Source organism: Manacus candei, unplaced genomic scaffold (assembly GCF_025592945.1).
Source record: "Manacus candei isolate 608988 ecotype Guabito, Panama unplaced genomic scaffold, ASM2559294v1 h1tg000067l, whole genome shotgun sequence".
NCBI classification, from domain to species: Eukaryota; Metazoa; Chordata; class Aves; order Passeriformes; family Pipridae; genus Manacus; species Manacus candei.
Window position 1 is genome coordinate 10,654,099 of NW_026138115.1, and position 22,309 is coordinate 10,676,407.

Consider the following 22,309-nt stretch of genomic DNA (forward strand, 5'->3'; position numbering starts at 1 on the left):
GCGGCGCCTCCTGCCGGCGGTCCCGGCTCCCGCCGCCTCCTCCCTCCCCGCCGGAGCGCAGGGACAGCCCTGCCCGCGCCCGGGGCAGCCTAAGGAGCACACGCGAGCGGGACACGGCGAGGCCACGAGAGCGGCCGGCACGGGGCACAGGGAGAGGGAGAAGAACCGGCCGCGCAGCCGCTGCCCGGTGCCCAGGCACTGGAGTACCCCGCCCGCCGACGGGCTCCTGCGTGCCTGTCTCCAGCCACTTCGTGTGCGGATTTACGTGAGCACGAGCGAACCTCTGGCTGGAGCAGCCAGCGAGCGAGACAAGAGCTGTGTGCCAGCAGCGGCTGCCGTCCTCAGGGCTCCTGCACCCAGGGCCAGCAACTGCGGCTCTGCCTACAGCCAACTACAGCCACCCACGGAAGGGATCCACGCGTGTGTCTGTGCGCTCATCAGCATGAGGGGTGCAGCCCGACGACAGGCTGGACTGGGAACGTGGGGCTGGCAGCAGCCCCACATCTATCAGGCTATCGGCTCCAGCACCACCGTCGGCGTACGAGATCCCATCAGCTACGCCCGGCAGTGGCCCACAGCGCACCTAACACAGGATGTGGTGGTATGGAATGGCCAGGAGGTGCTTCCGGCCCTTTGAGAAGTGTCCGTTGACTTTTCCAAGCCAATCCACATTACCAGTCCTCGCCGTACCTTCCAGGCGGGAGGACACTGCCACAGGTACAATAATTGCTATTTTGGTTTGGAAGCACGTTCTGGCATGCAGCAACACAGGATGTGCCTGGCATGTGCCTGCTGCTCCTCCCCAGGCCCAGAAGATGCCATGGTAAATGCACCAGCCTGAAAGGTGTTCAGTGGGACCACCTCTCCCATGGCAAAACTTGTAACACTGCTAAGGTGGGGGCTGGGTTTCAAAAGGACACATGCTACTAGACTCAGGAACATCAAGTAGCCTGTCTCCGACAGCAACCAGGAGGGATTTGCAGCCCTCAGGACTACACAAGAGATGGAGCCTTTTCCATTCAATACTCACAGGCTGTGGCTTAAAGAGGGAAAGGCCCAAACTCTCTGCATTAACTCGAATGAGTTATATCCTAACCAAACCTCCTGAAAAGAAATGCCCTAAACTTTGAGTGGCAAACCCCTTGGTTTGCAGTAGAATGGAATGCAGCAGAAGGTTGTTTGGAGGACAGAATCATGGAGTGGTTTGGGTTAGAAGGGACCTTAAGGATCATCTCATTCTAACCCCTGGGCATTGCCAGGACTCAAATAGCTCCTGCCCAAGCCTTGGCTAAGCATTAAACTGATCCATCCCTCTTCAGCTACTGCCTTTGCCACTGCTTCTAGCATGCTTGGTTTCAAAGGGCACCTTATATTTCTCATCCAAGCCAGCTGTTTTCATAGCAGAAATTTTTACTGCAGTGTGGCTATTTGCCAGAGAAGGGCCATTGTCTGTCTCCACAGCACTACCACTGCTTCTGGAAGGTGTGTGACAGCTGACAAGCTCTCCAGGTGAGCAAAAAGTACAAGATGCCTGTAGCTGGATCTGATATTCCACAGGGAGCACCTGCTGACCACAAAAGAGGAAAGTGATACTTGCAGGAGTCTGGAAATTCATTACCATGTACACTTTGCAGAGGGAAATAAAGTCCTGAAGAGATATGCAGGCCCAGCAAGGGCTCTGTGTCCTTTCAGCAGAGCTTGATGAGAGACAGAGGTATCATATTTTTTCAAAGTATGAAGATTGGCTCCTGACAGCAGCTGAGGAATGGGTCACATCTGAGCCACCTACTCCAGGGTCTGGGCAGAAGGAACAGCAGATGTACAGCTGCCCAGCTTCAAGGGCTGCACAGTAGGCAGTGGCAGCCAGGCCAGACACTGTTTTTCTCCACCAGCTTTGTTTCAGGTCCTGCCCTTGCTTATCCCTCTAGAGAACCTCAGCCAACAAGTTCTCCTAGGGCAAAAACCTTGTCTCTAACAGATCTAACATGCTTCACACTAAATAAGGCACCTGGCAGCATTTTGTGAGGTCTCAAAGGAAGAAGTTATGGAATGGGAGGAGAAATCCAGGAAGGAAGTATGAAGAAGAGAAAATCTGACTAATGTCAGATATCCCCAGAGGTTAAGGATTAGAAGAGGAGGCTACAGAGAGAGAAACATTCACTAGAGAAGTAGTCATGCTCAAGGAAGACCTCCTCCCATGCTGTTGTCACCTTTAGGTCAAGCTCATCTCAAACTGCTTCAGTGCTCCTGGCTGGAGTGTGCATCTATATCAGATGCTGAAAGTTTCTTTTCACTTGCAGTTTGCATCAAAGTAGCCTCATCCACAGTGGAAAGGGGTTGGACACTAGGAGAAGACTGGGTGCACCATTGCTCCTCTGAGAGCCCTCAGTGGTGCACATATGTGAAGATGGGGTCTGCCCCAGTCCGGACCACTGCCTTCATACCTTTGAGTCAGGAACACAGCCATACTGTCAGGGCTTGGTTATTCATATGGGGATGCTGATTTTTCAGTTCTAGCACCTGAAGCATACCTGACTGATTATCTTCTCAACCTCCACACTCCTGTGTTCAGCACCAGCCAAAGCCCAAGGCAAGATTTTAGGAGCTTTCCCAGCATGTCAGTTAGGGGCAAGGCTAGGACCTGGCAGAGACCCAAAGGAACTATTCTACACCTCCATCCACAAAGGGATCACGACCACAAAGACATCATGATAGCTCCCCCATCTCTTTCTCATCCCTGAAATGAGTTCAAATTGCTGTAACTGGGACTGAAACAAGAAGGACCAGGTAAGGATGAGATGGTCTCCCTCTGCCTTTCCAGCTGGCAAGCCATGCCTGCCTGTCCTCTTTGGTGCAGCACTGAGCTACTTCTTGCTTGACAGCAGTCAGAGCTGCCTCCAAGGCTCCCAGCTTCTCTAGGGTGAATTCTCCCAGCCCACAAGTACTAAAACAATCACAAGAAACACCTCTGGGACCTGCTCTACCATGCCACTCAGCCAGGAATGCACCCAGTATGTTCAGCCCTGGCACATGCTGCCACAGTGCCGAGATCTTCCCAGAGCCCACTGCGGCCTGACCCAAACAGAGGTACGGGAGGACGGCATACACAAACATAACATTTACTGAGAGATACAGAACTGAATATTATGAAGGACATACATGGATGGATAGGGTAGCGACACCACTGCAGAGGGCATCTTGGACCCCCTTCCCAGCATGCCAGGAAAGGAGCTGGATGCTACCAGACAAGTGACAGAATGGAGATAACTGCGGCATATGTGTTTGTATCAAACAGACCATCATAACATACATTTCTATGGGATCACGTCTAGTGATTATATAAATCCTTATAGAGATTGCTGTATAAAAACTTTGTAAAAAATACTTTAAAAAAGTGTAAAAATGTGCATTCAAAAGCACGGCCGACACGGACAGCTGGGCTGTAAACATTATACTGAGTGTGCTTGTGAGGGGCGCCTGCGCCACCAAGCCCCGACAGGCCTGCCCACCAGACGGGGCTGCATCAAGTGTTTGTGGTTCTTGGGTTTGGGTTTCCTGCTGGAGCATGCTCCAGGAGCAGCAGCAGCCTCTGGGCAGGGTGCTAGTGGGCACCGTGCAGCTGCCACTCCTCTGCCTGCCGCCCCTGCTACCCACGGGGTGTGTGGTCCTTGCAGGACATGTGGCATCGTGGGTCCCCAGGGCTGCGAGCAGGCTGGAGGGCTGTGATGAGGTATCACAGGGAGGTTGCCCTCACTGGTGCCACTAGCCCTGCTCCCAGGTTCAGCCTCAGAGTACATGGTTGGCAGGTTCCTGATCTTCTCTGTCCCCATATTTGGTCCATAGTTCCCAAGGAAGCCCACTGGGTCCTCACTGGGTCCGCACCAGGTCTGGGTGCACAGTTCTTCATACAGTACATACATTAGAGACCCTGGAACACCCTGTGCCACTGTCTCCTCCTCCTGGCCCAGTGCCACCTTCACTTCTTCTCTAGCTGCTCCAGCAGCGGGTTAGCTTCGCTCTCGGGAGTCTTGATGCTGTCTGTCCGCACGATGCAGGTGGGACGGTGCCGGTTTAGCATCAGGATCAGCTGCTGCCTCTCCTGTTTCAGCTCTTCTATCTGGGCCTTCAGTTCAGCATTCATGAGCTCTAGACGCTCAGACTCCTAGCAGGACAGGAACACAACCACATGTGACTTTACTCCAGCAGGAAGAGATACGAGGAGAAACAATTTGGCCAATAGCCCTTGCAGCATGGGAGTGGACTGAAGACCTGCCAAGGCACCAGGTCGCTCCAGGCAGTTCATCCCCAGCCCTGCTGCCTTGTGCTACCTAGTGCCACTGCCTGGAACAGGTCTCTGCTGCACCACAGCAAAACCTCTGCCTGGCTGCTTTCTGTGGTCTGGAAGGGTGCTTGGGAACAAACCTATGTTTAAATTTTCACCCCCCGCATCTGCAAGGACCTGCCCTTGTGAAATGACTCCTTGTCCCCCACTGTGTCATTTGCCCATGTTTCACCACTCTTTGCAGAAAAACAGCAAGGTGCTGTGACGATTTTTCTGCTTTGGAGTCAGGGGTGAGTGGGCATCTGGCTCTGAACAGGAAGATCTTCAGGAATTCAGGCAAGGGGCCAGCACGGTGCCAGCCCGTCCTGTGCCATGCTCATGTAGGTGCTCCTGCTCCAGCACTGAGGCAGGAACACTATCATCCCTCCCCCACCACAAGCCCAGAGCCCTACTCCAGCCCTGGCACCACAGGTAAGCTCTGCCTTGGCATATACATGGCCACCACCTTCAGAGCCTCATGAGAAGTGGGGGCCTGTATTTTCCCAGAAAGAGGCACAGGAGCAAGGGGAGGCTGAGGGGCAGTTCAGGAGGCAATGTTGCCTACAGCTGCAGCACCTTCCTATGGAGGTCCCTGCTGTGCCCTGGGACAGACTGGGGCACCCACCCGCTGCAGGAACTCCGTCCTCTCCTTCTTCTTGTTACGACATCGTGCTGCTGCTACTTTGTTTTTCTCCCGGCGCCTTTTCCTCCTCTCCTCTTCCTCATCCAGCTGCAACAAGACAGAGAAGCCCAGGTCAGAGCCAGCAGATGTGGGTTAGGTCAGGAGGTAGGGGTAAGCATCTGGCAGCCCCACCAGTGGCAGGGCAAAATGGCAGCCACCCATGTCATTGGCCTCCAGTGACGTGATCTAATCCTCACCAGGAACCAAGTGTGCTGCTGCTACAGCCTCTAACTCCACTTTGTGGGGACACAGAGAGGGAGACCCGTGTGGCATCCACAGCTGAGGGCCTGGCTGGCAGGGGACAGATAACCCTTCACAGGGCTTCTCCCTGCCTGAGAAAGGGCAGAGACAAGGAGAACAGAGCCCCTTCCCACAAAGATGAACACTGTTTGTCACACAGACATCTATAGGCACAGCTCTGTGAGCACAGTCATTCAAAGCATCACACAAGCAGCCAAGGGTAAGAGGTAGAAAAACCTGAAAGATCTGCCAGCTGGGCCTGACTGTTTCCCCCATTCCAATGCCTGGGACTGGTCTGCTGCAGCTTCGGTGCTGGCTGAGTCACAGGGCAACCATGGTAAAGTGGGAACAGGTCCTGCATCCCCTGTAAAGAAGCAGGACACAGCAGTGCCTGCACTGTTTGCTATGTGCTCTCTGACACAAACCACACAGACCAGGTCAATAAGCCCTATGGGTTGGAAACCTGTAATCAAAGTATTTAGGGATATTTGCTACAAAGCCTGTGTAAGCAGCCTATGGCATGCTTACATCCAAGAACCCAAGCCAGCTTCTTCAAGAAAAATCTGAGTGCTGGAAAGCTGTGTGAAGTCAGCATCCAGGTTACACTTCGTAGCATGGATAGAGATCAAAAGGTCCTCAGTGCCTTCATCCACATTTGGCCTGGGACTCTCAAATTTGAGATGTCAGACTGAACTACCTCACTCCTATTGACTGATACCTGATGGCCAGATCTACCCACATGTAGGTGCACCAATAGTTCCTGCTGGTAATGAAACTGCAGGTTCCATCATCCACAGTAAACTGCGCACAGTGCTAACATTCACCAAGTCCAAAACCCACTAAGCAAAACATCTCAGTGTGATGTGTAAGGACTGAATGAAACATGGACTCAGCAAAGTTAAGGTGAAGGGGTACCTCAAGTAAGCTGCATATCTGATACACAGCATGTGGCATGCTTTAGAAGGCAATGTCCAAGTTTTATAGCACAAATAGATTTGTATCTTCTCTACCTTACTTCCCAAGCATTATACCAAAGTTGCTATTTTAGCTGGGGCTAAAATATTAAGCAAAGTCAGCACAAGCTATACACAGACTTCCATAATGCCAGGCTGCCACCATTCCTTTGCCAAGGCAGTGTCATAGGGCACCATGTACCACACTTAGGAGAACTAGGATGGGAACTGCACTGATACCCCAAGTCTAGTCAGAAATGGATAGCTCACACTATAACCACATAACAGATGTGACAGGTGACAGCAGAAATTATCAGAAGGGCTCTAACTCCATGCTCTGCTGCCAGCTCTTAAAAAACTTCCTCACAGAGTTTAAGAGGAGGTGGATATCAGGGTAGCCATGATCCCCCTCTGCACATTTAACAACCACTCATCTCCCCCTAAGACAGCTTCTTGGCCTTTTAGTTCAAGGATTATTGGGAGGGTGCAGAGAAGGAACACGTGCTCACAGCTGCAAAGCTCAAGAAGCACCCCCAGACTTTGCTGAAAAGTACATCTTGGGTTGTAACAGCAACTGGAAGACCAAACAGCAACTGCACAAGCCCTGGGAACTGCCTGACATATTTCCATGCCTCATTGCTCCATTCAACAAGAATCACAGAATAAGTGACTGTCCCTGTCCCCTTCAGCTTCCCTCCACCCTGCAGAGGGCCCAGCTGTGAGTGGTGTGTCCTTAAGATGGAGTGCAGATGCTCAAGGAAGTTGGCTCAGCACAGATAGCGGCTGCTTGAACTCTTGGCTCTGCTTTTTGACCACAGCTCCTGTAACTTCATAGAACCATGAAGGTTTGGGTTGGGAGGGACCATAAATATCACCTCATTCCAACCCCCCTGCCATGGGCAGGGACACCTTCCAGTAGAGCAGGTTGCTGAAAGCCCCACCCAGCCTGGTCTTGAACACTTCCAGGGATGGGGAATTCACAACTTCTCAGGGCAGAGAAACTCTCTTCTTCAAGAAAACAGGTTTCCTCCTGTCTGCTTCTGCTTGATTTCAGTTCAGAAAGGTGACATGGCCCTGGTGCTGGGGGTTAGGACTTTACTCAGAGGCACAAGGGCCAGTGATGGTATATCACCAAATGTTATGTCTCAGCAGTTGATCTCCAGGGGATCCCTGTGGGAGGTGTGGGGATGCCTCCTGAATTGCTTCAGTCAGCAGCCTCAGAGACCGAGGTGATCATCCGCCTGAGAGGCAGGGCTCTGCCCCAGAGGGAGCACCCTAGGCAGGTTGCAGTAGTGGAAGAGCCCAGCAGCAGCTGTCTACAGCTACCCCAAGAAGAGAGCAGCTTGTCCAGTGAGGCTGTCCATCACCCTGTGGGGAAGCCAGCACCCAATACCCACCAGGTGGGTTTTGTGTGCACTCCGAGGCACAAACACCCCAATGCCAGGAGATGCTGGTGCCCCCAGCAGAGCAGAGAGAGCTGCCTGTGCCCAAGCTCACAGGGAGCAGTCTACCCTCCCAGGCACCACACAAAGCATGGCATGCCTGTACCCAGTGCTCATGGGCTCCGGCTCCCTGCATTAGGAAAGTAGCTGCAGGCTACTTTTTGCTGCATTGCAAAATTATGTGTGGGCAGCTTCTTGGCTACTCATGGGATAAGCAGCTACTGCTTCATCTCCCTCAGGCTTTTGCTGCAAAGCCTTGCCAAGGGCAGCTCCATTTGCTGTCTTCAACTCCTCAGATTCACAGGTCATGCAGGGGAGGAACCAGCTGCAGGGAAGGCTGTCATGCAGGGGCTGTCAGTGGATTTCCTCTTATCTTTCCTCCACATGGTGTCTCAAGAAACTGGCTCAGAGGACACTCAGCACTTTCAGTACCTACTGTGGGGCAGAACTGCCCTGTCCCTGTTAAGCAGATACCAGTGAGATCACATACCCATGCCCACAAAAAGCAAAAGCAGCTGTTGCAGGGCCAGCTCAGAGGTGCCTGAGATGCCCCAGGAAAGGAGCTGGGCCCAGGAAAACAGCATAGCCACAGACTGCTTCTTTCTTCCCCAACCCATGAAGCAAGATGGGCATTACAGGCCCATTTGCTGTAGGATACCCAGGCCAAGAGCTTGCAAGAGAATTTGGCTTCAGCTGCAAATCCATGACTGCTTTGTCCATGGAGGGACCAAAGCCACTACCATCCCCCAAGCCCTTACAACGTCCTCTCATGGCACCCTAGCCCAGCTCCTTCCATTGCAGAGCTGCCCAGTCCTTCCTCAGGTGATCTCCAGGCTGCACAAGCTGACTGGACACTCCCTTGGGCACACAGCTCCTATGCAAGGTGATCAGATGGACTTCATCGTACCCGCCCTCCCTGCAGGAGTCCACATCAAGGGGCTAAGGGGGAAGAACAGGGACCCTCCCCACAGGTTGGCCTGGCTACTGCTCTTCTGCCAAAAGAGTTGGGCTAAATTAAGTGTCAGCACCATCTGAAGAGTGGGTTGCTCCCTGGAACTGCTGTTTTACCCCCTTCAGCTCACAGCTCATCATAGGCAGCTTTTCACATCATCTAGCACTTCCTTGCTCCTGTCTCCAGAGAACACACATCACCCCATCCTCACACGGCATCATCCAAAGTAACCTCACATACAAGCAAAATGCACTGTTCAGAAGGGCTGTTTATCGGACCTTCTGAGAACACCCACCATCCTCACCAACGTGGGACCTCTGAACTGGTGGGTTTCCAGCTCCATCTGCAGGCAGTGGGAGGTGCAAACACTCACCACCTGTACAGCCAGAGTCAAAGACTGGAGAACCAATACATAGGACAACCATGCAAGGAAAACGCTGTGCAAGTGTCTCCCTAGTCCCTTCAGCCTAGTTCTGATGTGCCAGCCTGCGGTACCAAGCAGACATCACCCACCTTCCCCATGCTAGGAGACTCAAGGTGAAGCAAGGGCCCACCCCAAGCAGGGGGGGCAGGGACAGCCCCCACAGCACAGGCTGAGTCACTGCTGCCACTTTGCACCACTTGCCCGTGCATGTCATCCCCACTGGAGAGGCAACAGCAATGCCAGAAGCACCAAGGCCTTGGTTGGCACAGGTGACAGTTTGTGAGACTCCTCCTTTGGGTGCATGCCCCAACCTAGGGACATGATGGCTGCACCAGACCCCACTCCACAGGCAGGGTTTGAGTTCAGCCAGCTGCCAATGGCTGCAGGGGACTAGTCAGGTCTGGGACAATGAGGCCACCACTGCCAGCCAGTGCTGCAGGGACAAAAATTCAGGCAGCTGGAAGAGGCAGCTATGAGAGCAGCTACCAACATGCATGCACATCAAACAGGCAGCGTGACATGCTTATAAAACACACTGCTGGCCAACCTGGCAGGACAGAAAAGCACAGGCAGGAGGGAAACCCAGTCAGGTGCAGACAACGACCCTGCAAGGTGACCGGCAGCCAGCAGCCCCCCCCAAGACTCACCTCACTTTTCACAGGTTGGGGTCTCTTCCCAAGCTTCACCTCCAGGAAGTGGAGCGGCGAGATCATGGCCCCGATGTTGCGGATGTCGGCGCACTTCAGCTCCTCGGCAGTCAGGGCTGTGCCAGGCAGTCCTGTCAAAGGGCCGAGCCCAGGCAGCGCGCCAGCCGTCAGGGACGGGTCGGGGATCTGCCCTGGCATCATAGCAGGGGAAACAGCTTCGTAGGCTGGAGGGAGAGTGAGACATCTCATTACAACCCAGCCTCATGACACAGCACAAGACAAATTCATTCTACAGTCCCATCACCTAATGGAGTGAGAACCAGGGAAGGGAGACATCCTTCCCCAGGGATGGCAAAGGCAGAGACTAAGCAAAACCTGCATGACAGAAACCAAAATATATTAATCCTGCTTGGAAGAATAGGCTACTAGGATATAGATCAGGAAGGGAAGAGACAAAGCACCAGAAGAACAGGAGCTGGCTGCAGTGACAGTAATGATCCCACGGACTACTGGTTTTGGCACATCTGGTCAGGGCTGGGACACAGCACAGAAAGACCACAGATAAAACTGCAAGATAAAAATCTGCCACTGTACAAACATCTCCCAGCACAGATGTGAGGAAGCAAAGGCTGGAGGGGAAATGGAGCAAGGTGAAAAGACTTCTTCTGTCACAAAAGAAAAACAAAAAGTTGCAGTGTAAGTGAGAATAGGATCAGGACAAACTTTGGCAAGTCACTTATGGGCAGAAGAAAGGAAGTTATCAAGAAATATGAAGAACAAGTAGCAAAGAGAAAAAGAAATAAAACTATACCTAAAATGGGAAGCTCCCAGAGCTGGAGCTGTTACATCAGTCCAAAAGCAAAGGGAGCAGATGGTTATTGGCTGCAGCACAAGTACATCCCTGCTGTGTAACTGGCCTGGGATACCTACAAGTCACCTATTTACAACGCAAGGAGTCAACTTCTGTCTGCACAGCAACCATTTCCCACCCTTCCTCAACTCAACATGTCCCAGTGTGTGTGCACTGCTCTCCTTGCTCTGCCCAGTCAGACCAGTCCCAGCACACTACAGGAGCCTCCAGACATCCACCCCATCCTGCCCCAGTGCAGGAGGCACTGACACAGCTGGGATGAGGACTAGCAATGTCAGGAGAGATAAGCAGGCTAAAGGAGCAAACCCAACCACTGTGCAGCTTCCTGAAATCACAAGAGCTAGTCACAAGGCAGGATTCAAGGAATAGCTGGGGAAACTCATGGAAGCTCTCATAGCACCAACTGCCAGAATGAGGAGGTGCATGTACTTGCCCTGCTCTTTCCGAAGCATCCACTCTCAGCTGCTGAGAGACTAGGTTAGAGGTGATACAGACTTTTGGTCCAGGCAGTATAGTTGTGCTAAGCAGAGACACACACACACTTTGCCAAGCCAGCTGCCACAGTTGCTCAGCACTTGCCATCCTGGGGTGACAAATCTATGTCAGTACCAGAATGAAAACTTGAATAAAGCTGCGTGTGACACAGGACTGCTGGGTCACAGAGTCACAGAACAGTTGAGGTTGGGTGCAACTTCTGGAGATCACCTGGTCCAGCCCCCCTGCTCAAGTGGGGTCAGTGGGAGCAGGCTGAAGAGGGTTAATCATAACAAACAGAGAAGTTAAGGATTTCTTGGCACTGACACATCTCTTTACCTCGGAGATTATATAACATATTTGTTAGTGTGAAGGAACAGGAGATAAGCAGCAGAAGGGAAAGAAGCATACATGTTAGTCAAGGGCAGAGAGGCTAATGCAAGCTCCTGTACAGACAGGAGGATTTGCAGCAGAGTGTGCACAAGCCTCAACGAGCTGTGAGCTGTCATACAGTCTAACCTGCCACCAGAGAGGTCCAGGTGTCAGCACGAGACATCCCCTGGCAGAATTTGCTCAGCTGTGACCAACAGGACTTGAGAAAGAGCATGGAAAAGCAAATGCAGCAAGATAGAGATTATGAAGTGGTAAGCAGGAATCAAGCCCTCTGCTCCAGTCACCCTTTAGGAGACCAGAAAGGGGAGAGCAAGCCAGCATTCAGCAGTGCCAGGAGCCCTGCTGTGGGGAGAGGAAGCTGGGCCCAGGGACTGTGATCTGCACAAGATCATTAAAGCATGAAAGGGAGAAGACAGGAAAGAGAGACAAGTAACTTCTGAAGTGAAATGATTCTACTTGATGAAATGGACTCTGCCCATTTGGTGACAGAAAAGAAAGAGAAAAATATTTGGTAATGATACTTGACCTCAGAAAAGACTATAGGTCAATTCCTTGAGATTGTAAGGACCTAAACTGATCCAAAGTATTTGCCTTCCATAGTGATTTCTAAACCAGTTGTAATTCCACATCAGCAGTAGTTGCCTTGTACGCTGTCTGGAGATGCCGATGCAGCAGGGCTCTGAAGCTGCACGCTACCTCCCTCCCCCTTCCTTTCAGGCCTACACATGACTAAGATGCTTCATCTGTCCAGACACCAGCACCATCATACCCTTAGGCTGCCCTCCAGACGGAAAAATGCAAGTTATTGTACCTGAATCCCTACCGTGTTCCTCAGAGACTGCCCCTCTCCAGCAGAAAAGCACTAGGTCACTGAGGTGGCATGGCAAAGGGGAAGTGACCCCAGAGGCTCTTCCCAGGACACATTGCCACAGGACACAGCTGTTGTGGCATTAAATTAAGTCTACCATTTTGGGATAGCTGCACACACTGCAGATCTAGCCATTTCTCAGATGCTGCCACCAAGGCAATATGCTGTGGCACTGAGGAAGACACCTGCCAATAGCAACACACCCTGGGCCAGCTGCTGCACGACCCTCACCAGCAATCCCACAGATGTCCATCACAGTTTGAACACCTTGAGTTTAAGCAAAAATTTAAAAAATAAAATTAAATTAAAAAAACCATCTGAAGTCTCTATCCTGCAAATACCATGTGAGCTGCCATGGAACAAACTGATTTGGGGCCTTGACCCACCCTTTCACAGGCTTCAGGCTGGAATTGACTTGAGCCCAGCACTGGATAATGAAATCCACTCTGGACTTGGGGGATCTAGTTTTAATTTATTCACAGAATACGCTGAGTTGGAAGGTACCCATCAGGATCATAGAGTCCAACTCCTGGCCCTGCACAGGACAATCCAAGAGTCAGACCATGTGCCCAAGAGCATTGTCCAAACACTTCTTGAACTCTGGCAGGCTTGGTGCTGTGACCACTTTCCTGGGAAGCCTGTTCCAGTACCAACCCACCCTCTGAGTGAAGAACCTTTTCCTAATATCTAACTTAAACCTCAGCTTCATGCCATTTCCTAGAGTCCTGTCACTGGTCACAAGAGTAAAGAGATCAGCGTCTGCCCCTCTGCTTCCCCTTGTGAGGAAGTTGTAGACTGCAATGGGATCTCCCCTGTCTCCTCTTCTCCAGGCTGAACAAACCAACTGACCTCAGCTGCTCCTCATAAGGCTTACCCTCAAGGCCCTTTACCATCCTTTTGGCCCTCCTTTGGATGCTCTCTAATAGCTTTATGTCTTTTTGATATTGTAGGGCTCAAAACTGCACACAGGACTCAAGGTGAAGCTGCACCAGTGCAGAGTAGAGCAAGACAATCACCTCCTTTGATGGGCTGGCAATGCTGTGCTTCACTGTCATCACAACATGCAGCTGACAGCACCCAGGCTGGACAGTACAGGTCCTCAGCCAGACTGAATGCAGAGTCACTGCAATTTATGAAAAAAAGAGCAAGGAGAAATCTGTTTTCCAGACTGTGGCACAATCTGGCCACTGAGTATCCTCCCCCCTGCACTCCTGAGCCTGGGGCAGCTCCCTGGGGACAACTGGCTATTTGAGGAAACAGTTTTCTCTGGCACATCTTTTCCTTTTACATCTTTGATCTGGTAGCTTAATATGCCTTGAAAGAGCCTCTGTACCAGTGTAACATATGGCACAGGTCAGAGTGAAGGAGCTGGCCCAATATCCAGTATGCTCTAAAAATGTATCCTGGATCCAGGGACTGCACTGCTAAAGCCCACATTATACCTGCATCAGTGTAAACTAAATCTAAAGCTGATCAAACAAAAGTGCCAGAAGTCACCTGGAAGAACATATTAAGATGAGCTGAGAACTAGGTGGAAAGGGGAAAAAGTGACTTCTACAAACAAGACCTTGCTCAGGGGTCAAGAAGCTCAGAAGCACATTGAGAACTCCCAAGAGACAAGTGCTTGGAGAGAAATGTAACACCATTCCCAGCAGGGCTATAACCACGGACAAGGAAAAGAGATGTCATCCCTCTCTGCAGAGCAGGGGTGCAGTAACATCATCCTGCCCAGTTCTTGATGGCCCTCAGCCCCAGGCATTGTCACTTCCTGCTGATTGGAGGGACTCTCTTGTTCCACTCCTCTTTCTCATGTAAGCACAGCTTTTTTTTTCCATCCTAAGTCCCAGATACTTTCACATTTTTTTCTGGTTAGTACTAGAGGTAAGAAGAACCCCAGGGCATGGAATTCTCTTTAATACTTCGGTCTTCTTCCTGAGGCCGTTACCCTGGCAGACATGTCTACCTATAGCTCTAGCATATTTCTACCACATTCACCTGGTAGGGCAGAAAAAACTTTGAAGTTCGAGATCTGAGTTTAACCTTTAAATTGCAGTTTTTCAATAACACATCTTGCTGGATGGGGTGAATACGGCTGGTGCCTTGCCAATTCATAATTCCTTTCTAGATATTCCCTTGCAGTGTTTGTTATTTCTAAGGCACATGAACCAACTCACCTCTGTATTCCTTCACTTTCTAACACAGTGCTTTAGATAGGATTCTTATTAGATTTTTTCTGTTCAGAACTGACTCATAATACAGCCTTTTTTCCTCAGTGCCAGGCAGTCTTTCAATGTCTCCTTACATGAGCTTGGAAGTGTCATGTCTCCAGCAAAACCTAGTTTTCTGCTGTCCTACAGCTGAACCACACAATTCTTGCATTGTATCAGCTATGCTTTTTCACATAATGAAGCCAACAGCAAAACAGCAAGGGGAAAGAGAATGTGCAGTCTTACATACGACCCTGGGATCTGCATGACACCAGCTGCTTAAGTTTACATTCACCGTAGCTATGCCTTCTGTTCCAATACTATTCATCAAGATGCTCCAGAGTGAATTAAGAGACAGAGAAGCCTTTCTTAAAACTTCAGTTTAATGATGAGCATCTTATCTTATTCAATGCTCTCTTCAGCAACTATCTTTGCAGCAAAAATCTGGTCAACACTTGAGTTCATGGGTCAAAATTCAGTTTGTATATCCTCAGCTTGGACTCCACACTCTCTTTGTTCTGGTTAAAATGCTGTAACGCAAGACTTGACCTCTTGCCGAAATGTCTGTAAACCCTCCTAACTAATGCAGTAACTTTTGCATCCTTGCTTTGGCACTGTTCTTCTTGTGTTCTCAGTCAACTCAGTCATTTTATCAGCAGTCTCATCCCCAAAGAGCTGACAACAATACAGCTTCCTTTGTTCACCTTGGTTTTGCTGCATCTTTCCTACCAGTGACAACTGTTTCTGTGCTTTGTCCCCCAATTTTGTCCTTATGGTCAGCAGTCTGTGACACTGACTGATTTAATATTTCTTAAAAGCAGCACACATTACTTAGTTTTTCTCCTATTGCTGGAGTCTTATCTTCTGGAGCCCACGACTTACAGGGAAGAAGCTTTATGAAGTTGGTACTGTCCCATACAGTTGCTCAGCTTCCTCAGTGACACTGTCCCCATATGCCCTCCTATTCTTTCTCCTGCAGTTCTAATCTTCATATGCTTGGGTGCTTTTTTGTGTTGTTTTTTTTTTTTCTTCCCATACTGATTTTGTTGCTGCTTTTTCAGGGGACTCTTCGTTTGGTTTTTGGTTTGTTTTTCTTTTTTTAAAGAAGCTGATGTTTGCACAGCAGTTACAGCATAAATCTAACATGCGTAGGCATAATTCACGTAACCCAGTATCCCTGGGGGCTTGTACTCTGGTTGCTAGTCTGTATTCACACCCCTCCTGCCACCTCCTCACTGCTATTCTTACCCACAGACTAAAACTGGCACAGGAGTGCCTACCTGTGTTGAAATCCTACGTTCATTTCCTTGTGCAGAGACTGCCTCAGTTTGTATCCACTGTTCTCCCACGACTATCCTATGCATCCTCACTTATCCAGAGGTGCTGTTTGTTTCTGTACAAATCCAATGCAGGTGCTACTGTTGCATCAACATCATCATCCTGTAAGGAGGACTATGACATCCAATAGCAGGCTCTGACAGCCACATTTCAATTTAAACTGCCATTACTGAGTTATCTCTGGTGTCAGTTTCCTTGGCAAGAGTGAGGGCTATTTGCAAATTTATTTTCAATTTTGCTGTCTATAATATAATCGCAGTTTCTTACAACATAAGCTGACATCTGCAGTGGTTGATCCAAGTACCCTTCTGATGCTCAGAGAGCCATTCTAGCACCTAATATTGCCAGCCAGTAGATTCTGACATTCTGTATATACCAGCATGTTTCTCTTTTCCCCATCTTCAGCACTGCTCTAAGGCACAGTCTGTCCTACTAGCCCTCCTCTGTGCTGCCTGCAGAACGAAGGCCATGCTTGCCTGCTATTCTCTCACTCCAGGCTCGACCTGGGTGCCTACTATTACTTTTCAGCTGCCACACATCAGAGCACTGCCAAAGTCTGCAAGTCACCATACAAGGAATCTTTGATCTCTTCATCAGTGTGTTAGCACCTAACATACTATCACCTTTTGTATGTACCTTCTTGGAGCATTTAAGCCACAGCAACTGGCCTTTCATATGCTCCTGACCAATAGGCAACAACAATTCTGCAGTGGAGATCAGACGCAGTGCTACCATCCACGAGAAGCAACTTCTGGTTCCTTAGATTCTACTACAGCTTTATTGCCATTTTTAAACTTTTTTTTAGCTCTTGGCTATCAAATTAACTCAACCTGTGTGTGATACATTGATCTTTCTAGTTCCTCCTGTTAGCAGAAGGATGATTTATACAAAAGCCCTTTCCTGACATACCCAACTTCTCATGCCCCAACAATGTAACTTCCTAAACAAAGACAGGGCAGTTGGCTACAACTCCTTCTCTGAATCACTGAGCCACTTGCTTTTTTCCATCTGGACTCTTCTGTCTGAGGAGACTGCAAGGTGTTGAGCATCACTGTAGCCTACAGACCTTCTTCCATCTCAAGGTTTAGGTCCCAGTGAGCACCAAGTTAAGCATGACCATGTTGAAGGAAGAAAGACTCCGTACTCACAGTGCCACAAGTACCTTGCTATGCAATTATGGCTTTCCTCTGTTGTCTAAAATGTGATACTCTCCCATTCCCACACAACTGCTATCTGCTTTAGATGCATCTAGTTTTGAGCAGCACTTTACAACAGGTCATCTCTCTCCTGTCTAGCTTCTTCTGGACTGCACTGTTAAAAGCAGTAACCTGAAGGGCCAGTGCCAAGGGGCATATTGCTCAATGTCAGTTATTTGCCAACTATCAGAACACAGCAGCAGACAAGCCCTTTGGGGTAGCCAGTCTTTTTAGATACCCATGCAGTAGTGCTGGTAAACATGAACTTTACCAACAGCCACTGTGTATTCATTCATTCATTTGCTGAACCAGTTGATGCAAAGGAACCCACCACCTGTAGCATACTGAAGAGCTGTAGTGACACCTGCTGGGATAAAAATGTGCATGCTCTCTCTTTACCAAGGATCTGACATTACTGTTTAATGCCATCGGGGAAATTGCCCTTTATTTAAAGGCCAGTTAAAGGCACGATCATTGCACAGCCTACCAAGCGGACCAAGGTGGAGCACACCGCCTCAGTAGGCCAGACACCGTAGGTACCTCACTATCTCCACACTCCACTTCCATTCCAAGAGGGAGAGATAGCTCCTACAACCCAGGTTCTGGATTTGCAGGACCAAAGATGCATCTCTGCCCTTCCCATAGACACCTCTGGCTGCCACCCTTGCTGTTCCCTTCCTCCCACAGGCAACCTCATGTGGTGGGAGAAGAGTTGCAGTGTTTGTGAACACCTGCTTATGCAACATCCCACCTCCCAGTTCACAGAGTGGAGTGGGGGGCCACAATGCTAAAGAGAGGAAGGAGCTGTGAAGAACTGTACCTTAGGAGTTGGAATTCTAAACCCATTTCATGAGTGGGAACATTCTGGCTCGGTCCTGCACATCTAGCTGGCAGGAGGAACATCCAAGTCATTCACAGACAGAAAGCTATGAAAAGCTTTCTAAAAACAGGAATGCAGAGAGCCTTGCTGCCCTTCCTCCTCTCCTCCATTAGGAAAGCTCACAGCTCCCTACACTGTGCACATGGGGCAGCCCAGAGCAGACAGCCTCTCTTTGGCAGAAATGCTGTTTTGCAGTCCCCCATTCAACTGAGTACCACCATTAGGCCCCCACACCCGCCTGTCTAATGCTTTACCTTCTTACTCTTTTTATGAGGAAGGGGGGTGGTGGTTCTCCAGTCCTCAACTTTAGAATAACCCTCTTTTGCCACTAGCAAAGCAGTCAACTCACAGTCCTTCTTTCTCCCTGAGCATTTTCCTCCATATCTTCACAGGGTAGTAAAAAGCTCTAGTTTTGCTGCTCCAACCACTGCAATGCAGCAATTGACTTGCAAGCAACCTGTGACAGCAGGGTTGTGTACAGCACCTACCATAGCAAGGCTCCTCTATTGCAATAACTGAAAAAAAATTGCCATTGATTATCACATTATCTTAATCAATTGAGATTGCAATTAATTATTTTGGGGTTGCACCACCATATGATGGCAGTATGGAGCAGAAAGGTAAAAGCTATCCTATTTCTACTTGAAACAGGTCAAAGGGCTTCGAGGAGGAAGGAATATCCTGGTCTGAGAAAGGCTGCAGCTCAGACATTGAGGTTAACAATTGACTTGTTGAAATTCCTCAGGATCTCCCATAACCACATGTGGTCAGGGCTAGAATCTGCTTCAAGAAGACAACCCCACTCTAGCACAAAGCTCTGCCCCAGGGGACAAGGATGGCATCAGAGATGAAAGGCCACCCCCTAAAAACTCTTCAGAATTATGCCCTGAATGCTAAGGTCATTCACAAAGACCTCTAATCCATATAAAGACCAGCTCTGGCTAGTTTGCAACAGCCCTGCTCAGCTGAGAGGCCAGTATGGACCTTCAGCTCCCTGGCTGCATGTTAAAATAGCCTGTGATGTTTGGAGTGATACTTTGGACAGTCCAAGCAACTGAGAAATGCAACTAAAAACAGATGGCATCAGGTTTGCTGTGCCCCCTCCATGCTGCACTGGTACTGCAGGACACATGTGTGCTGGCAAGGAGTCCATGCCGCTCACCGTGGCTCTGCCCCCTTTGCTGTTGGGGCCAGGCCCACCACAAAAAGCCCACTGCAGTGAAAAGAGCCTCTTAACAGCTTCACACTCAAGACACTGCATGCTGCCAAGTACCTGGCCCAGGCAATGCAGCTGAAGTAGCAAACACTAGCACAGGGAAGGTGACCACAGAGCAGACGCTCAGCGCTGCCTGTGCTTGAGCAGCCTAGTTGGAGGAGAGGGCAGGAGGAGACGAGGTGTGAGGGAGTATTTACTCTTCCTTGGCAAGGAATAGAGCACAAAGACCTTTGCATTCTGTAAGGAAGGAAATGCTAAACTGTGAAGATGCAGGAAAAGCATCCATAGGTGTCTCTCCGAGGAGACAGAAGCAGCAACCTGCACACTAACTTGGCAGATTTTGTTCATCCCCCAGACCCCAGGAACAACCAATTGCTGCATGACACAGGGATAGTATGGATAGCAGCTCCTGCACCCACACACTCAGCCCCCAGATGGGTAGGTTTTTGCTTTTTTAAATCACTAGGAGTCATACTAAGAATCAAGACTGGCATTCCCAGATGCCCCCACACAAGCATTCACCAACAAATTCCCAGTACAGACTCTGGCAAGAGCCTCCAGATAGAGTTTTTCATGCAAATTTTCCTCAAAACTAGCTAAAAAATCCTGGTCTGAGCTGCAGAAGCATTTGTTTCTGCTGAGCTCTTGGAGTCCAAACACACACACACACTCACAGTTTGGCAGTGGTTGTGTTCCAGGGCTGGTAATGCAAGCCATGGAGCAGGCTGCCAAGACAAGCAAGAGAACGAGCCAGGCCCCGTTTCATTGGCCACCATACACTGCATATGGCCCTGGAACCAGCCAGCAGAGTGTTCTCACCCTCCTTGAAGGCATAGGAGACCCTGTGTTTTCAAATACACCTCCACAGGGCCTTCATTAAAGGAAAATGGAAACATAATGTAGCTCTTGCTCCCTTGGTATTTCTCCCTTTCCCCCAATTTGCTCTCAAACCTATTTCCCTTCCATGGAAAAAGAAAAGCGCCTCCTGGAGCAGACCGTGCAAAAGAATGCAACTTCCATTCAACTCCATGCCTGACTGCTAAAGCGGACTTGGGACCGCGCGGTGGGGGCATCTCCAGGGCCCCTTTCCTTCCCGGGGCCCCGCGGGCTGGGGGCACGGCTCAGCGACAGCCCGCCTCCCCGGCACGGACCGCCGGCCGCGGGGAGTCCGCGCCCCTCACCTGCGCGCCCGGCCGGCAGGTGAAGCGGAGGCGAGGCGGGCGCCCGAAAGCGGGGAGAGGCCGCCCCGCAGCTGATCAGTGCGGGGGCAGCAGCGCTGCTCTGAGCCGCCCATGCGGCTCTGCGCACCCCCGCGGAGGGTCTCCGCGCACCTCCGCGGTGCACCCGACTGCCCGGAGGGCAGAACCCTGCCCGCCGCCGCGAGATGCCGGGATGCTCCTGCGGGTGCCCTCCGCCCCAGCCCCCGTCGCCGCTGTCCGCCACCCCCGCGGAGCCCCGCGTCGCCGCCCGCCCCCTGCCGCAATCCCGGCCCGCCCGGCGAGCCCCCCGCCCGCGCTCACACCCACCGTGCAGGGGGACCGGGCTGCCGGGGTGCCCGCGGGGCCCGGCCGCAGGGGCCGGGCGCGGGCTGCGGTCTCAGCCCCGCCGCCTCCGCCGCCCGGCTGCGCGGCGCTGCCCCGACCCCCGGGTGCCGGTGCCGATGTCGGTGCCGGCAGCCGCCGGGGCGCCTTGGCCCGCCGCCACCGCCCCCCACCGCCCCGGTGCGCGCCTCCCGCAGGCTGTGGCAGGCGGCGGGGTGGGTTGCATCAGCCCCGGTTATATAGCGGCCCCTGGGCTGCGGGGAGGGGTCGGGAATGCGGAACCGGCCGGGTTGCCAGCGCCACACGTCAGGGAGGGCGGGGGAGCGGGGCCGCGGGGCGGGGAGCGCCGCGCAGGGGTGGGACCAGCCGGGACACCTCGACATCCCGTACCTCGGCATCCCGCACCCTGCACCCCGTGGCGCGGCGTCCCGCACCTCGCGGCCCGGCATCTCCGCATCCTGCACCCTGGGACTCTGCACCCGCCACTCCTTGGCACCCCAGTGCCCCTGCAGGCGGTATCTCCAGCATGCTCCGGCACCCCTGGACCCCTCCGCACCACGGCGCCTCGGCACCTCGCACCTCCCGACAGGGTGCGCGCCTTGCCCCCGCTCCTATTCGCGCCCCTCCACACTTTCCGCCCCGCGCCTCACCCGCCCCCTGCGCACGCCAGGACCCGGTGCCGCCACAGCCGTGCCCGAGCCAGCCCGCTCTGTGCGGAGCCCCCGCTTCTCAGTCCTGCGCCTGGGAAAAAAGAGGCAAAGACCAGAGAGAGTATCCAGGGCAACAAGCATCCCCAGCAGCAAGCCCACCTCGCCCAGGGCAGCAAAGGCACAGGGGCAGGGAGGGCTGCAGGATCACCCTGTTGTGTGGGAGGCAAGATACTTCTCATGCCATCCTAGCCCAGTCTGGCCTGCTCACACCCCACCCAATGCCATCTCCCTCATACAAGGGTCAACGACTGAACGCCAGCTCCACCAGACTGGCATGGAGAGTCGCCAGGAGGAAGCAGAGGGGTTTAAGGCTCCTCTGCCCAGCTGCTTTGTTTTCTTCCCATATCATCACTGGGACATTTGGGAGGGAAATTGCCTGAGGCACAGGCACATTCATGGTGCCCAGTGCTCTAGCACCTTGATGTCAGATGGAGATGGTGGAGCAAGTGATATACTGGGCCTTCCTGATAACTGATTTGTGTGGATTTGATTTCTCCCTCCTCCTTCTGACATCGGCCTCTTCCCACCTGCATCTGACAAGACTGTTCTGGGACGCAAAGCTCTTCACAGCCACAGGACCATGCTAGACCTGCCATAGGTACTAGATGCTCCAGGGCTGTTCTAAACCCTTTCAGCATAAAAATGCTCATTTTTCTTTAGAATGAAAAAATCCTAAGAGAAGTTAGCAAACCAGTCAGGCTGAGCAGCACTACCCAGTTAAGCAATAGTGCCACCTCTCTGACCCACCCAGCTGCACAGAGAGGCACCATCTACCTTGCCTGTTTTCCTTCCCCTGGCTTTTCAGTCATTGTTTCTTTTCAGCATTTGCCAATTTCATTTTTTTTCACAACTGAAAATTCACACTATTCATCGTCCACAGGGTCTCGGCATCACTATTTCCAGCCTTGTCCTCTTCATCTGTATCTCAGCAAAAGAAAGAGAATTCAGTTGTGG

General features: G+C 51.5%; 1 protein-coding gene across 1 annotated transcript; it reads right to left on the reverse strand.

The window, feature by feature from the left end:
- Positions 1-1,410: 1,410 nt before the first annotated feature.
- Positions 1,411-20,856, reverse strand: JDP2 (Jun dimerization protein 2). The gene is made up of 4 exons (XM_051806415.1): positions 20,631-20,856; positions 9,662-9,885; positions 4,947-5,051; positions 1,411-4,162 (listed from the first exon to the last, which is right to left on the reverse strand). Exons 2-4 carry the CDS (start codon positions 9,860-9,862, stop codon positions 3,977-3,979), a joined length of 492 nt encoding a protein of 163 aa, XP_051662375.1. The 5' UTR covers positions 9,863-9,885; positions 20,631-20,856; the 3' UTR covers positions 1,411-3,976.
- Positions 20,857-22,309: the final 1,453 nt, after the last annotated feature.

Coding starts and splice junctions, on each gene's coding strand:
- JDP2 (XM_051806415.1), bottom strand. CDS start 9,862: ATGATGCCAGGGCAGATCCCCGACCCGTCCCTGACGGCTGGCGCGCTG. Junction 5,052..9,661: donor CCCAACCTGTGAAAAGTGAG/GTGAGTCTTGGG, acceptor GTCTTGTTGCAG/CTGGATGAGGAAGAGGAGAG. Junction 4,163..4,946: donor GGACGGAGTTCCTGCAGCGG/GTGGGTGCCCCA, acceptor CTGTCCTGCTAG/GAGTCTGAGCGTCTAGAGCT.